At 53.5% G+C, this 15,880-nt stretch overlaps 5 protein-coding genes across 5 annotated transcripts; 1 reads left to right on the forward strand and 4 right to left on the reverse strand.

Annotated features, from left to right (window-relative positions):
- Positions 1-631: 631 nt before the first annotated feature.
- On the reverse strand, positions 632-3,071 carry N7498_002661 (RMD1 family protein). Its single transcript, XM_058449723.1, has 4 exons — positions 2,965-3,071; positions 1,218-2,889; positions 984-1,169; positions 632-924 (listed from the first exon to the last, which is right to left on the reverse strand). The coding sequence occupies exons 1-4, from the start codon at positions 3,016-3,018 to the stop codon at positions 647-649; spliced, it is 2,190 nt and encodes a 729-aa protein (XP_058312067.1). The 5' UTR covers positions 3,019-3,071; the 3' UTR covers positions 632-646.
- Positions 3,072-3,653: 582 nt separating this feature from the next.
- Positions 3,654-5,801, reverse strand: N7498_002662 (uncharacterized protein; the record flags this gene model as incomplete). The annotated part of the gene is made up of 1 exon (XM_058449724.1): positions 3,654-5,801. One exon carries the CDS (start codon positions 5,799-5,801, stop codon positions 3,654-3,656), a length of 2,148 nt encoding a protein of 715 aa, XP_058312068.1.
- A 2,016-nt stretch (positions 5,802-7,817) lies between these two features.
- N7498_002663 (isocitrate lyase/PEP mutase family protein) lies at positions 7,818-8,609 on the forward strand (the record flags this gene model as incomplete). Its single annotated transcript, XM_058449725.1, has 2 exons — positions 7,818-8,333; positions 8,415-8,609. The coding sequence occupies 2 exons, from the start codon at positions 7,818-7,820 to the stop codon at positions 8,607-8,609; spliced, it is 711 nt and encodes a 236-aa protein (XP_058312069.1).
- A 93-nt stretch (positions 8,610-8,702) lies between these two features.
- On the reverse strand, positions 8,703-9,162 carry N7498_002664 (uncharacterized protein; the record flags this gene model as incomplete). Its single annotated transcript, XM_058449726.1, has 3 exons — positions 8,703-8,881; positions 8,938-9,063; positions 9,111-9,162. The coding sequence occupies 3 exons, from the start codon at positions 9,160-9,162 to the stop codon at positions 8,703-8,705; spliced, it is 357 nt and encodes a 118-aa protein (XP_058312070.1).
- Positions 9,163-10,989: 1,827 nt separating this feature from the next.
- Positions 10,990-12,404, reverse strand: N7498_002665 (putative C2H2 finger domain protein; the record flags this gene model as incomplete). The annotated part of the gene is made up of 3 exons (XM_058449727.1): positions 10,990-11,757; positions 11,813-11,952; positions 12,008-12,404. 3 exons carry the CDS (start codon positions 12,402-12,404, stop codon positions 10,990-10,992), a joined length of 1,305 nt encoding a protein of 434 aa, XP_058312071.1.
- Positions 12,405-15,880: the final 3,476 nt, after the last annotated feature.

Below are 15,880 nucleotides of genomic sequence, written 5' to 3' on the forward strand. Positions count from 1 at the left end.
GGCTAATCTGGATAGCTCCAACCAATGAAACCTAATAAACTGCGGATTCTTTATATGAAGCCCAGATCCATAATAAAGCCCTCAACCCCACAAAATAACAAAAAGAGATGTTTCGAATATGATAATCGTCAGCGACAAGATTCGAACTTGCGCGGGCGAACCCAACGCCTTACATAGGTCACAGTGGAGCTGTGATTCATAGCAGGGCGTCGCCTTAACCACTCGGCCACACTGACATTTCTGATTGTTAGTCATCACTCTGTGAATCGCGATGCGAAAGTGATAGTTTAGGGTTGGTAGGGTGGTGTGTCTGAGCTGGGAGATTGAAAGCTGGGCGCAGGAACTATTGGTGACTGTTTGGATCTGGAGAGCGTGGTTCACCCCCAGAAGAGTGGTGACGGTGAGAGAGAGGGTGTCAACATGAACCAGAGTTCTTGATCCATGTGCTAACTCGTTCATAGGGAAAGGGTGTAAAAAGTAGAAAATGAATTGACGAGTTAACGAAGCACCGCGAGCCGTTCTGCGAGCCGTTCCACAAAAATATACAAAGAGCAGTTTTATTTGTTCAATCCACTCCGTAAACCCCAGTACACCATATTTCCAAGTTAAAAGATAAAAAGCCACCACACGGAAGCATACAACCAAATCAAAGACCGAATCCCCGATTCCCACTCAACCCACTAACATCCGACCCACCAGCAGGCGGAAGAGAAGGGCAGACACAACCAGGCGGGATATTCACATTGTTATAGGAGAAGTTTGACGGGGAAGATGGCGGAGTGCGGCCCATAGCTCGGGCGATGATACTAGCAGGACTAGATGTTGCGCCTTGGCTGGCGTGCAAGAGGCCGAAGCGTAGGAAAACTTCTGAGCACGTAACGATGATGGAAATGATGATTAGGATGATGATGATCCAGGTTTGGTCTACGGATGTGTTAGTGTTCGAGTTTGAATAAGTACGGGAAGGGGGAGGTTGGACGTACGGGATGTGCGGTTATCGGCGATGGAGTCGGATAGAATCTCTGCGAGGTCTAGGAAGACGCGGCAGCGTTCGTTGAGGACTTGGATGCGCGGTTTGATTTCGAGGTATTCGCGCACGGCGATATAGAGGGGGTAGAGGGTTGGTTCGCTTTCCCAGAAGAAGTTGGGCACGTCGAGCATGTTTGAGGCTGTTTTGATTAGCGTGCTTATTCAAGTTTGAGGGATATGAAGCTTACATAGATTAACTTCCACGCGGCTCTTAAACAGTCGGCCCAGGATACGGAAGACTTCTTCGCGTTTCATGCCTAGTTGACCTGTCATGGCAAGGCGGCGTGGAACGTCCTTTGCGTCTGCCATTTGGCGGGCCATGACCTCCTCGAAGAAACATAGCTTGGTGCTTTGTGAAATGCCGTGGCTGATGGCGAGCTTGATCATGTGGTCGCCGCTGCGAAGAGTGATCATGTCGTTGTAGACGCGCGGACGGGAGATCTCGGTCGAGTACTCGAAGTGGAATTCCTCGGTTTCAAAATCCTCTTCGTGGAGAGGCATTGTAGCTAGTGGGATGGGAGTGCCAGTCGCGGATGAGGTAGCGAATGCCAGATCTGCCAGCAGGTCTTTCTCTTGTCGCTCTGTGAAGTTCCAGAAGACGACCACGCCGTAGCTAAAGACGAACATCTCAGCCACGTTGTAGAGAGTTCGGGCTGGGGCTGGGGCTTGAGGTTGTGCTGTTGGCATTGGCGGGGAAGACCGTTCCCGCGATAAAGCTTGGCCATCATCGTAGCTGTGTCGACGGCGCCGAGGGGCTGGCTCAGATTGATGTTCTTCATCGGGTCCAGACTGGGAGGAGTTATGCAATGCGCTATTATTGCCTGATGAATTTTGCTGGTCATCCTGAATATGGCTGTCTTCCTCGGAAATGCGGCTCAAGAATCCCTGGCGATGCTCTTCTCTGGAGCCATGTTGATCAGAATCTTGAGGAGAGGCTTCATGGTGATGCTCCTCCCCAGGACGGTTGTGGCGACCAACGGAGTGCTCCTCTACCTCACCCATATAATCATCATGGTGATCACGAAGCTCATTCCGCTCAATCTCTTCATCCAGGAGCGACTTTCCACCAGGGAATTTGACCACGGGACTACTCCGCAGACGATACCCCTCATGACCAGGCAGGAGAGGCAAGTGGTATGCAGTGTAGAGACAGTCATCGTAAAGCTTCGTCCTTGCCCCATGCCACTCCTTCACAAAGGATGCCACAGATCCCATCTTATACGCCTGCGCAGTGCAATATGCCGTCACACGCGCAAGTTTCTCCGTCCGTCGAGCCTTAGGCAAGCGCTCCGCATAACTCTTCGCACGCTCAGGCCCAATACGTCGTTTGCGCAGAAGCTCTTCTTGAGCCAAGAGAGGAGCAGTATCATTATCGATACCAAAGTCGCCGCCGAGTCGCTTCTGCGCCAGCAACTGCTGCCGCACGACCTCCGGATCAACATGTCTCTCGTTCGCCAGCTGCTCAACAAGCTCCTCATCAACGAGATCTATATCCGGGCCTTCATCATCCTCATCATCCTCACCAGCATCTGGCTCCCCAACACCACCCGTATCAGGCAAAAGCACTAGCTTCTCGCTGACCTTAGTTGTCCGCGGAGGAAGACGCGGCTGCGCCGCAAGGCGCCCGATAGTCCCCGTCGAATTGGAACCTGCAGCAGAACCGCTCCCACCAACACCAATCAAACCACTCGTGGCTGAGGCAAGGCGGCGGGATCTCGAAATGGGCGGCGGGTGCCGCTGCTGCATGGAGGGGACGTCGGAGGCATATTGGAGCACGTTATCGACGGTGATGAACCGGGTCGCGGGGGATCGACGGCGTCTGGGCGTAGAGGCAGATTGTTGGTCGCGGGAGTCAGTGACCTACAGGTTCCGTACAGCTGTCTCAGTAACCGATGCAGCACGGTAATTGCTTTTTGGGGAGGGTATCATTCTTACCAGGACGGTCGGGCTTCGTTGACTGGTGCCCCGTCCGCGAGAAGGGGGAGTCATTGTCGCGCTCCTTGGACAAGGATAGCTCCAATTGCTCGAGGGTTTGGACGGGGAGGTTCGTGCTGGATGCTCAGAGATGGAGATTCGGACTTTCCCAAGTTCCCACCGGCACTAGACCCAATGAAGCTTAGCGTGTGGTAGACTGGATGACGTAAACGAATGTAATGTTTCGGTTTTGTTTCGCTCAATATTACTAGATCCCGTGACTGTCACACGTGCTTCCCTCCAATCACAGACCTAGAATGGGACCCGCCAGCCACTAGCAGTGAAAGTTCGGTTCGCTGATCCGGGGTAAAGCTGATCGACTCTACGAGTATGAGAAAGTCAAGACTGGAAAATATTGCATCATAGGAATATTTCATTGATGTTCTGATAAAAAGTGCATGCGTACTGGTGCTCGGAGATACGAGCGGAAATGCAAAGTCTATTCCATAAATCACTAGGTATGAAGGAATGCACAGTGGGATTCAAGGGGGGATATGCATGAGATAGAAAACAGGAAAATGGAAATCAAAGATGTGAGAGAAGGAAAAATCCATGAAAAAACGCCGAGCTGTCGATCTTGTAAATTGAGAATTTAGGTTTTCGCCATGTGGGTGGGAACGACCACGGTCGTCCCCCATGCAGAGGTATCGTTAGAAATCACGAGAGATGCCGTCATTGAGTCTTGCGTGTTCGTTCCAAATCTCTTCTTTCATGTGTTCCAGCCGCGTATGCTGTCGGTGGAGTTTCTCCAGATCGGCTGATGATGGGTTGCTCTGGGCCTTGAGGGTTCTATGCAAGGAGCTGTACTTTGCATAATACTGCTTGAAAGTCAGAGACTTTTCCCGCAGTTGTTGCCAGAGGATTTCCTGGCTCAAGGGAGGAGATGCGCTGCCCGTGCTGCCTCCGCTCGAGGTGCTGATCGCCCGGCGGCGCTTGTGGTCGAGGTTGCCGGTTGTGCGTCCCGTCGCTGCACCAGGCACGGCTAGCCGCTCGGGTTCCGCCTTGCGCTTCAAGGGGTTGCCGGCGAATCCAGACTTGGGAGGACCATTGGCCGAGGTGACAGGCTTTGAAGGCCGGGCCGCTGTTCCAGTTATCGCTCTGTTGGTACGAGAAAGTTGGGAGATGAGCGGGGAAGAAGAGGAGCTGGAAGACTGGTTCTGACTGTCGGAGCGGCTGCGACCGGTGGCATCGGATGCATTGGCAGGAGGGGAAGACCCGAGAGGAGACGGTTTCTGAGGCGAGGTAGAGGCTCGGGGGGCGGGTCGCTTGGAGGAGGCAGCGGCAGAACGGGATTGAGAAGATTCAAGCTTGGGAGTCGACGACTCAGTCTTGGTAGACTTTGATGCAGACGGAGGGGCATTGTTGTTGGTACGGGGTTTGGCCAGGGCTGGAGCCTTAGCTGGAGCTTGCGTCTTCTTGGGAAGAGCTGTCTTGTCTCCCTTCGTACGTTGGGAGGGTGCCGGGGGAGACGGCGCAGAATCAGGCATGTCCTCGTCATCCTCGTCGGAGTCATGCACGTACTCTGCAGACTTGAACTTGGCGTCTGTCTTCGCTGGGGGCTTGGCAGCAGCCTTCTTCGTAACCCGACCGGTCAACGTAGTGTTGTTGGAGCTCTTGGCCTTGGCAGGTCCTTTGGCAGGTCCCTTCGCCGCCTGAGGTTTCTGCGTGGGAGTCGATCGAGGAGCGGCGTCCGTCTTCGACGGGCCGCTGCGTCGGTCCGATTCATTGCCCGTAGTGTCATCATCCTTGCCCGTGTCGTCGCCGCCGTCTAAATGAGCACGTGCCGGAGCAGACTTCTTGACAGGACCATTGCTGAGGTTGAGTCGAGACAAACACTTGCCCTTACCCCGTTCCCCTTTCGGAAGAAGCATTTGCCACAGCTTGTCCGTACGGGAGATCCGCATACGATCGAAAGCGGAAATGGCATTCTCAATTGCCTCCTGTCGGTCGTCCTGGGTCGGGTAGGGGAACGTCCACACATCGAGGTCTTTGTAGGACTTATCCTTGAGGTCGAATTTCTCGCGGTTCAGGCGGTTCTCGCTTCCGTATTTCTGGGCGAGGGCCGTGCAGTCTTCGATCGCGGAACGGGTTTGACGGGCCAAGAACTTGCAGGAGACGGCACGGACGGCGAGAAGGTGAATGAAGGGAGTCTTGAGAGCCTCAAGACGGGCGTTGTTTTTACTTTGCGAGAACGGTGCGGAGGTTGGAATGGGAGCCGGAGACTTGGCAGACCCCAAGGTCGGGCTCGAAGTCACAGACCGGGAAGCAGCCGTGCGAAGAAGTCGGTCTTTTTCGAGCTCGGCCTTGCTCCTAGGGCCTCGCTGACTGGATCCTCCACCGGCAGCACGAAGAGCCCTCAATTCGTCCGGGTGCTGAATCATGTGTGTTTTCTTGGATTCCTTGCCTCTTTCGAAGGCATTGAGGCTCTCCTCCAGGTTGGCCAAAGCTTGGTCAGTGGCTGCAGTAGCCGCCTTGGCCTTTTCCACCTCCAGGCTGTGGCTCAGGACGCCCGTGAAGTAGATGTTCCGCTTGTCGGAGGAGCTGTGGTAGATTTCGGATCGGTGTGCTTCAGGGTAGGTATGGAAGGAGTGAGATTTGCCCGCGTACTGCAGAGAAGGGTGCTTCCCTAGCCGTACTCGAGCAGGTTGGTCGTTCCGTAAGCTCTGGATCAGTTCGTCGAGGGTACTCTGAACCAGGTTCAAACGCATGATCTGAACCGGCTTGGAGGCAGAATCACCGGACTGGTCTCCGGGACGGAGAGACAGCCCGGTCTCGGGCACGTCGAGCCCAGTCGTCATGACGAGTTGTGGAAGGTGAGGGAGGAAGATTGGAAGGGGAGGGTACGGAGGTGCGAGCAGGGTCGGATGGCAGCGTGAGAGCTGCAGGTCAGGCGGCCAACTGCACGAGGAAGTGAGGCGACACCATCCGCCATAAGATCGAGGACGGAATGGGGGCCAGGAACGGCAGAGTGTTTGAGAATGAAACAGTAGAGGAGTTGAGAGAGGTGGGAGGGTAAGAAAGTGAGGGAGTGAAAGTGTAGGAGAGGGAATGAGGAGAGGGCGAGAGCAAGGCGAAGCCGGAGAGTGGGGAGAGCTGACGGGGCGATTTCCTTGGGTAAAATTACAGGGGATTCCCGATAGGTGGGGAAAAAAACGCTTTTCTTTTCATTTTATTCCCAGGTCTCTCTTGTTCTATACCAATCAATCTAATTGCATGTTCCCTTCTGATTTCTTTCTGCAGGGCAGTGGCGATTTTCGGGTTGATCTCCATTCGGAAGCGCGATCCGCCCTGTCTCAGGTCTCTTTGCTCTTTCACTGCTGGGGCAGAATCATAATAGAAACAATCATCGAAGCCCCGGTCCCGACGTACGATCCATGGTCTCTGAACAGGAGGATTGTTTTCCATTGCTTTTTCCTCCGGGGCTGTTTCCAAGGGAACTTTTGTTTCCGTACGCAGCTTACCATCTTACCATCTTACCAACCTTACACATATTACACCATAACCTTTCGCTTTTCCTTTCCTCCGAAGCGAGTCCGAGCAAGCTGCAACGCTGTACACCCCCAAGGTTGGCCGAATAAGCGAGCCCGGGTCAAACCAGACAGAGGGGCAAAGAGTTACACGACCGTGAGGAGCAGCTGTCTTTATCCGACAGACATGGGGCTTCCCGAGTCCAGAATCCACTTTCTCCCCCCCCCCAGCAGTGCCGGAGACCGTGAAGGGTAATCCACGGGTGTTGCCGGGAAACCCTCTTCAGTCCGTCACTTCACTACCGTAGACCCCGGTCGCCTTACACCTTACCGTGGGCAACTGATTACCGTACCCTGGTAGTGGAGCGACTGTCAACTGCCTATGTAATGGTCCAAGGCAAAGAGGCATGCGCATACCACGGGATTCCCAGCTGCGCAACTGCGATGACGGCCCTCTTCCGAGCAAAGGAATGCCAGTACCCCTCGTTCATGCAGGCAAGCACGGATCCAGCAGGGGGCCGGAACAAGGTCGCCCGTAGTTGAAATTTCCCGAGATTGTGGTCTGGCTGATTCGATTTCCTGCGGTGGTTAGTCTCCTGCGAGAATGTACAGTACTGTACGACCGGTGACGCTCCGTGAAGTACGGTACCCGGCCCTGGACTTATGCCCAAACCGGAAGACCGAGTCTAAATAGATGAAGTTACACGTACCAAGCGATTACGCCCAGTTGATTGGCGGCGGCCCCGTTGCACGGCCGCATGGACTCCGTTCATGCACGCCCCCAGTGGACGCGACGGGCTCCGGGCGTTCTGACAGGGCCGCTGTTCGGCTGCATTTCCGCCCTTTTTGACTCGATCCGATATATGCGCGACGACGCAAGTCTTCACTGTTTACCAAGGTATGGATGTAAGAGGCGTAGTAACCGGAAAGCCGGGAATGCGTGGAAGTGGGATCGGATCCCCTTGCTGCTTGAGTCCGAGTGGGCTCCGACTACCAGCCATAGTGCCGTGATAGTCTGAAACAGTTCAATAACCAGTCGTGTCCTGCATTGCGTGACTCGCATCGACTTTCTGCAGGTAATTCCCAGTGCTCCGTACCGTTCACCCAGGATACCTCCAGGTTGCCGTAGGTGCTGTACTTTGGGTACCTACCGGGGCTCATCGTACCTCGGGTGGGTCAACTTTACTTGGTTTGTCGGAGTTGACTCCATTGGATACTTCTACAGCAACATCCTCGTATCCTCACTGACTCGATCTACTCAATCTCAAAAATCTAACCAATACCTACTACTACCCACTAACCAACACCCACAATAGCACTCAATCGTACATCAGTCTCACTCTTACAATGAACCCCCAAAACAAAATCGCCCAACGTCTCCGCGCCCTCCATCAACCGGGCAACCCACTAATCCTCACAAACACCTACGACGCACCCACCGCCACAATCATAGCCTCACTCCCCACCGCCCACGCCGTCGCCACAGCCTCCTTCGCAATCGCATCCACCCTCGGTGTAGATGACAGCTCCCTAACATCATCCCAAAACCTATCTGCGCTGAACTCCATCGCGTCGGCCGTGCGCGCCGTCAACCCGTCCAAGCCCGTAACGGTGGACCTGCAGGATGGCTACGGTACCCTGGTCGAACTGACCGCCACAGTCAAGGAAGTGGTCGAGCTAGGCGCGGTGGGGTGTAATCTCGAGGATCTGAACAATGCTACTGGCCAGCTACGGCCGCTGGACGATGCGGTGGCGCGGGTGAAAACTGTTGTTGAAGCTGCGACGGAAGCCGGCGTGCCTGATTTTGTGGTTAATGCGAGGACGGATGTCCTTTATCAGGATGGTGCGACGATTGACGATGCTGTAAAGAGGGGTCGGGCCTTTTTGGAGGCCGGGGCCTGTACGGTTTTTGTTTGGGGTGGGCCTGGGGGACGGGGGGTGTAGAGTGATGAGATTAGGGTTTTGGTGAGGGAGTTGGGTGGGATGGTGAATGTGAAGATGAATCTGAGGGATGGGTTCTTGGGTGTTGAAGAGATTCGAGATCTTGGTGTTGCGCGTGTTAGTGTTGGGCCGGAGTTGTGGAAGGCTGCGATGATGGCGTTTAAGAAGAATGCGGAGATGCTCCTGGGGCCGTTCTGAGGATGTTTGCCTTGAAGCCAGCTTAAATGGTTTGCATATTTCAATTCCATGAAACTGATCATCGGCGATCACGCCTTTTCCTGGACGACTCAACTACTTGGCACAGCGGCCCTCAATACACCTATTCCCATAACAGCAATTGTCATTTCCCAGACATGGCAACCCATTCTCCTTGCAGTCAGGCCACTTATCATCAGTCGACCGACACTTCGTGGCCGCACAATAGCCCGAGCAGCAGTTGCCGATTGTCTGGCCGCCAGACGAACAGTCCTCTGGGCACGGGTCAACTACGGGTCCGGTGGGGCGACGGGTAGATCGCTATACTCACCGTACACTCCCAGGCAAGTAGGGGTCGGGATACAGGTAATGATTGTTGTAGCAATCGGCTTCGTAAAGGACGCTGTTGCACAGAACTTGGTGCCGATGCACGCGTCTGCGTCGCCACATCTCGCTGCTGCTGATGGTTAGCAAAGGTTGAGTAGTGGATGTATGATGACGTACAGGCTACGGCGATGTTAGAGAGGAAGAGGGCGAAAGGTCTTGAACAGTGCATTTTGATTTATATCTTCAATTCTACCTTCGAAAGCTGTTCATCAATTTGCAACGATATCTACTCCCTCGTTCCTATATACCCATCCCCACACGCACCGTCAACCCCAAACGACCATGTCATTTGGTAACAATCCCTAGCATAGAACAGATGACCAGACATGAAGCCGTCTGCATACCAGCCATCCGAGTGCGAGAACCTTACGAAAAGGTTCTGCGGGCAACAACCCAATTGGGTATACGCTTGAGACATTCCTCACGAAGCACACTCTACCTGGATCTCTACTGCAATAGCGTGTGGGAGACTGAAACAGCTTCATTCAATGCAGGTCTTGGCTCGAATCGCGCAGTGGATGTAGAGGCAGGATTGACCAAAGTCTAATTTTAGTGTAGCTGACCACCAGAGTTTCTGTTTCATTCCAAACCACAGAAGAGTATGACACATCATATACTTCTATTTCAGCGTTGCATTTCTCGCGGCAAATAATCCGTGCCCAAAACGCCGGACCTGGACGCCTAAGCTCGCCCCATAAAATACCCACCCAAGTTCACCCGGGCTTGGAAAAAAACGCCTAACAACTCAGCTCTTCCCACCGCTACATACTAGACCGCCGATCAAGTAAATCCTACAAATATTACTGTACCGCCCGTCCCGCCACGCCATAAAAGTGACTCAGACTGAGGCACGTTTCGCCTCGAACCGGAGGTTTCAGGGTGGCCTGTCTATACTGTAAATAATTCGGACTTTGACGTCTGTGTTCACTATTTGTTCATGGATGAACCTTGGTAGAATGGTACTTTGGGGCTATGCGAGGACCCTGGTACCCAGTTCCTTTTTGTGCATTTGACTTCGGTACCTAGTAGGAGTGCTTTACGAGTTTGAAGGGAGGAGAATAAAGGGCATCTCAGGATGGGTCCATAATGACAAACCCTCCAGAGGAGCTAGCTTTGACCTGAAACTGTCTCTTTTGAGCGATCTATTGATCAGTTGAGAAGGGCTAGAACGCTTGCTCCAACCGACTGTTTGAGATTCGCCCAAAGCAGTTGTCATTTAAATATCCTACTGTGTAAAGGTTCAAAGAAAAATAGAATGGATAAGATAATGAACTGGTCTATTATACACAGCTATCGTACATAAATGAAATCGAAGCCGACCTCATGTACAAAATGGTATTCGAAGCGACAAAGGAAAGAAAAAAACATGAAACAGAACAATGAGACCAGACCACGCAGGACAAATCATAGTAGCAATACAAAAACGGATATTAAGGGTCAAAAAAATGTATATGAAACAGACAAGAGAAGAAGAACAAAAAAAAAAAAAAAACAGTGAGTATGCAAAACATGAACGCAGGGGAAAGTCCAAAAAAATCCCAGATACCAACCAGACACCACATCCAGGGGCCAGATCTCCCAAGCAAAGAAACCCCTTTTCCTATTCCCATATCCAGTACAAATGATAGCCCAAAAGATCCCGATCCCTGGTCCCGCGCTCTATCTATGCTGTTTCCTCGTCTGGTCGTGTCTCGGCAAAGCCATGTCATCCGCAAGCAAAAACAAAGGAAATGAGGATAGTGTGGGATGACAAGTGATAAAAACAAAACGATGGGCAGTCCCGACTCCGTGGAGAGTTTCCTCCGTATAGATACAAATTTGGTAAAAAGATGCGAAAAAGAAATGCAGCTCAATAAGCAACGATGGGAAAGTTATTATTCTTTCCAAGGGAATCAGGTGAACGATGCAGTTAAAAAAACGAAGTCAACATAGGAAATGTGGTGATGGAAATGCTGTAAAAGCAATTCAGGATCTCGAAACCCCAGAGCATAACAGATCATACGGGTGTAGACCAGCTGTGCTCCCCCATTCGAGGCTTGGTCTCGTAGTTATCCGGCTCGGTGCTGCCGGGGCGGCGGAGGGTAGAGTTAGGGAAATACATGTGAGGAGGCATTGAGGTCGGGTATGCTGGACCGCTCGGCTCAGGGTAGGTGAAGTCGTTCGCCGAACCCGGGGAGGGCATACTGCCGTGAGACGGCGAGGCCCACCCGAGGCTGGTCATATGCGGGCTCCCGCCGACGCTGTTCGGACGGTGGTCATTATTCGCGGGAGGCTCCAGCGGCTGCGGGGGAGCATAAGGGTGAGAAGTCATGGCCGGACGAGCGTGAGGCGCACTTCCGTAACTGGAGAGAGACGGAGAAGTCGCTGTCGGAGAAGCACGGGGGCTACCTTGCGAAAAGTCGCCTCGTACATGTGGTGGGATTGGCCCGTTACCCATGTAGTAATCACTGGCCGAACGATGCATGTTCAGCGGGGGAAGATCACCACCAGGCGACATGGATTGGGCAGGGGACGGGGCCGACTGAATAGATGTGTGATCCGGGAACATCCCTTCGCCAGGGCCACGACGCTCTTTGTTTTGACGCAAATTGGCCTCAGTCTCGGCAGCGGCTTCCTCGATGGTACCGGTGTGATGGTTTTGGTGACGGGTCAGGGTCGTACGGCGCGTGAATGTCTTCTGGCAGTTGGCGTACGGACATTTATAGGGTCGCTTGCCAGAATGGATACGACGATGCCTAGCCAATGACGAGGAGTCGCTGAAGGGCTACATGGAATGGATCAGCTTGAAGGTCAAACCTCAAGGTCTTGGGGACACAAACCTTGCCGCATCGCTCACACATATGGGGCTTTTCACCCGTGTGCACTCGAGAGTGTACTGTCAGGGCGGAGCGTTGGATAAACTGCTTTCCGCAGCCAGGCCAGTCACAGGCATGGGGCCTGATTCCAGTGTGGATTCGCTCTACAGTCATAGATCGTCAGTACTAGCAAGAAGAGCAAAGGAACAAGTCACATACCATGTCGCGCGAGATCACTGCGTCGAGCAAACCCTTTGTTGCAAGTAGAGCAGTGGAAGGTCTTGGGTGGCGCATCAGCACTACTTCTCCCCGCAGGAACAGGCGCCGGTTGCATCTGAGCATCGCCAGCATATCCGCCAGGGATGTAGGCCATATTTCGTGGGGTGGCACCCTGTGCTTGAGCGTAATAGAAGGACTCCGCGAGCCCCGAGTCCATCCCCGGGTGAACAGCGTGAGGAGGGTATGCACCGACGGAGTTGTCCGAGGCACCCGGTTCGGGCTTCATGGCGGGATTATGGTGAAACTGGTTCTGCAAGTATTGCTGCTGTAATTGTGCTTCTGCGGCGACAGCTGCTGCGGCAGAGTTCTTTCGGTTCAGAATGGTCGTGAAGTCCATGACACGACCCAGCGATCAGCCGAGTGTCCGTGGTAGAGGACGGCTTCAGCAAGCGTCCTATCCTGCGCGATCCGTTCGGGCTCCTGCTCTTTTCGTGTTCACGGTTTTCTAAATTGATTCCTCCCGTCGGGTGGCGTGTTTCTCAGCGCAGACGCGTTTTTGCCGCCGTACGTTTCAAGTCTCAGTAATGTCGAGGAAATAATGCAGCTGCTATAGTCTGGGAAGAAGAGGTGACGTCTTCAGGTGTAAAACCCGGCTCGCGAGCCTTGTCGAGTGGTTATGCGCTGGGGGCCGAGCCGGAGCGAAAGCGGTTGCTGGCGCCGTGGTCTTTTTCGAGAACGTAAGAGTAACGTCCTGTCTGAGTCACGCTGCTTGTAAGAACAGAATAAATTCAGGTATGGGGACCGGCTAGAACCGGAGGGTACGGCTTGTGATCGGGATGGTCGTTAGGGAGAGGGAGAAGGAAGGGCAGAGTTCCTGTCGCGAACGAGTCCAGTTAGCTTAGAATCACCTTGTAAGGCGCAAGTTCCCCAGTGCAGCCCAGTTGCCCCTCGGATATCGAAGCAGGTCTGTGTCTGTAGTCTTCACGTCTCCAGTGCAGTGCTCCACATCCGTGGACCTTGCAGGAGGTCCCAGCGCAAGGAAAAGCTCCCCAGGAAGACAGCAGAGAGGCAAGCGAAAAACGATACCATACTCGTACGGACGGCAGGCCCGCTCACGGAGGCAAATATCGCTCAGGACCGGCACAGTTCGTTGGGCAGCCGCGCCACGCGGACACTGGGGAGACAGCGGAAATCGCGGTCAGAGTCGCGGAAAGCAGGAACGAACCTTCGCACAGCCAAGGATAAGGCACAAAGGATATCGGGTGTCGGGGCGGTCCGGGCGTTGGGCGTACCGGGCAAGTCCCAGGTCAAGGAAAGGATGGAGCGGAGGTTGAGGGAAGGACGCGAAAACAGCGTTGAAAGCCGAGAGTCGAAAGTCGAAAGTCGAAAGTCGGCAAGGCGGAAGGCGGAAGGCGCGCAGGAAGCACGTTTGAGCTCGAGAATGAAGGGTGGTGAAAAAGTGAGTGAGAAAGGGGAGAGGCACGAAAATATGATTGGGATCCGATGTGTTATGCAACGATGGCCTGGGTTATTTAGGTGTGGTAGGTGCCACTGGCCGGCATACATCATTATTTACATCTGAGGACTCGTTGCTTCGTTGCCCCCACTTGGTAGAAAGTCTGGCAGGGGGAAAGTGAATCCATTTTTTTGGTTTTTGATTTTATTGTTTTACTTTTCTCCATTTCACGTCAGGCTTCTGCCTCCGTTTACTGTTTCGAGGGTGTAGCTGTGGCTAGAGCTATGTAGACCGTCGCTGAAGACGCCGGTCACCTCCTATTTCCTCCCCTGATTTTCCGTATTCCAGCAGACGTGGTCGGCCACGCTCGTTCTAGCTTAACCTATTTCTCCTAGTCGGCCCCAGCGAAGTGCGCTAGAAGGAAACCTGCCGCACCAGAAGCCGCCCGTCAGCATGCCGGCTCCACAACGTGCGCTTTCCCCCGTCCCTGCGCGTGAAAAAAAGAGTGGATACGAGATAGCGACGCCGATCTGAATCACAATTTCGCCGGACGGGGCTAGTCCGACTAGTCCACCTTAGATCCGTCTTTTCTTCACCAGGGATGAACGGAACACACGAGACAGACCACCTGCGCTAGTGTGAAACGCCTGGGAAACTCTGCTTAACAATGACGCAAATTCTCTAACGATCGGGCAGGTGGATCCCCCAAGTCCGATTCATGAAAGGGGGACTTCAAGTGCCCGCCAACAGGGGGTTATAGGTTATACCGGTATAGTACGGAGTCCACCACCGGTCTAACGACACGCGGATGCCCGGCAGTCCTTCTCCTTCCCTTTTGCTCGAGTCGGAGATAACGGGGGAAGGAAATACGATGACATGCATGTCTTTCCTGGAATGGTGCGACACGAGGCAGTATGCGACGGCCTGGCAGATCTTCAATAACCCGCAAAGGGGAACTGTTTTGCCCATCTCGATAGTTCGTTCCCACTATTGCCGGCCGGTACACGACGGCCAAAGACTAAATCGATGTTCCTTCTAGAAGGATTCTACGGAAGGAGGGCGCTCGTCCAAACACGCCAACACGGGGCACGATGTGGCCTGTTACACCACTCAACCCTGTCGGTCCAGTTCTGGATGATCGTGCAACCCTTCTTTCCCGAGTGCCGTAGGGACGATCCAAAGTGAGTGGAGGCCGGGGATGCCCCCTAAGCATCGGTAATTACACTCCCTTCTCGTCCATTGCCCCTTTTTGCCGGAGACGCTAGAAGGACCAGCGCCCGAGTTCAGCCTCTAGAAACTCCACTTCTCAGCGACCGCGAGCTGGAAGGATCGCGCTCAATTGGCCTGCCAAGCCTTCTCCTGAACTTCTGGAAGGCCACCAGAAGGATTTCGAAGGGCCGTGGAAGCCGCAAACAGAAGTTGCCGTTCTTCTCCATCCTGCACGGGGCGCCGTATGGGTCCGAGCCCTAACCTACTTGGGTGTACTACCGTGATGAGCAACGCCGAGACCCAGTTCGAGGCTGTGTTGCCTGGATTATAATTGCTGTTCTTCGCACTCTTGCCTAAGATGTAATAATAGAATGAAAAAATCGTGCCTAGTGGCCCGACCTTGCAAAACCAAGGAAATCCCCGACTAATCTCGGAAAGGGGAAAGGGGGCCGACAGGTAGTTGGGCACGCTCGTTGACCAGTCAACTTAGCGGTCGATGCTAGCCACACGGTGGCCTGAGTCGTGATCTCGTCGTACATGTCCTATTCCGGTAACCCCCCTGACCAACCGTTGCTGACGGCATCCGCACATTGAGAAAGACGTTGCAGGCCTTCATTCCGGTCCTACGGAGGTTTGCGGAGATTATACTGTGAACATGCATGTTGCAGGCGTCTCAAAATTGAAGCCACCGACCCATCACATAATGGAAAACGTACCATTCGTCATCCTGCCTTGTTATGAATCTTCGAAGCGTCGTAGGTCGGAGGCTTGCGCAATGACTATTGGATGCTCGGCACGGGCGAGAACCACATGGTTGTGGCTGAGACAGTTTCGGTGTATCAAGTTCACGCTAGTCTCCATATTTCTATTAGTAGTAACAGGAGGTGAGCGCCTCGTTCCGACACCGAAAGAGAATGTCAACTGCCGTGTGTCAAGTCAAGGCGACAAATGGGAAACACTCAGAAAACCAAGGGTCAGCGCCAGGACCACGGGGAGGAAAGGCACCAGGGGAACCGGCATGATGTCAGTGGGGAAATCGTGCACTGGCCCACCCGGTTCATCAGTCGACATAATCTCCTAGCCCCATCCAAATTTAAATAGTTCAGATCGATCAGCACGCGCTTTCATTTCCGTTTTTGCCTTGCTGAGATGATCGGATCCTCTCTTGGAGAATATCATCATGTCCCTAAATGATCTGCCAGAAAATG

This window comes from Penicillium cinerascens (genome assembly GCF_028974065.1).
Source record: "Penicillium cinerascens strain IBT 15544 chromosome Unknown contig_1_segment0_segment0, whole genome shotgun sequence".
Taxonomy (NCBI): Eukaryota; Fungi; Ascomycota; class Eurotiomycetes; order Eurotiales; family Aspergillaceae; genus Penicillium; species Penicillium cinerascens.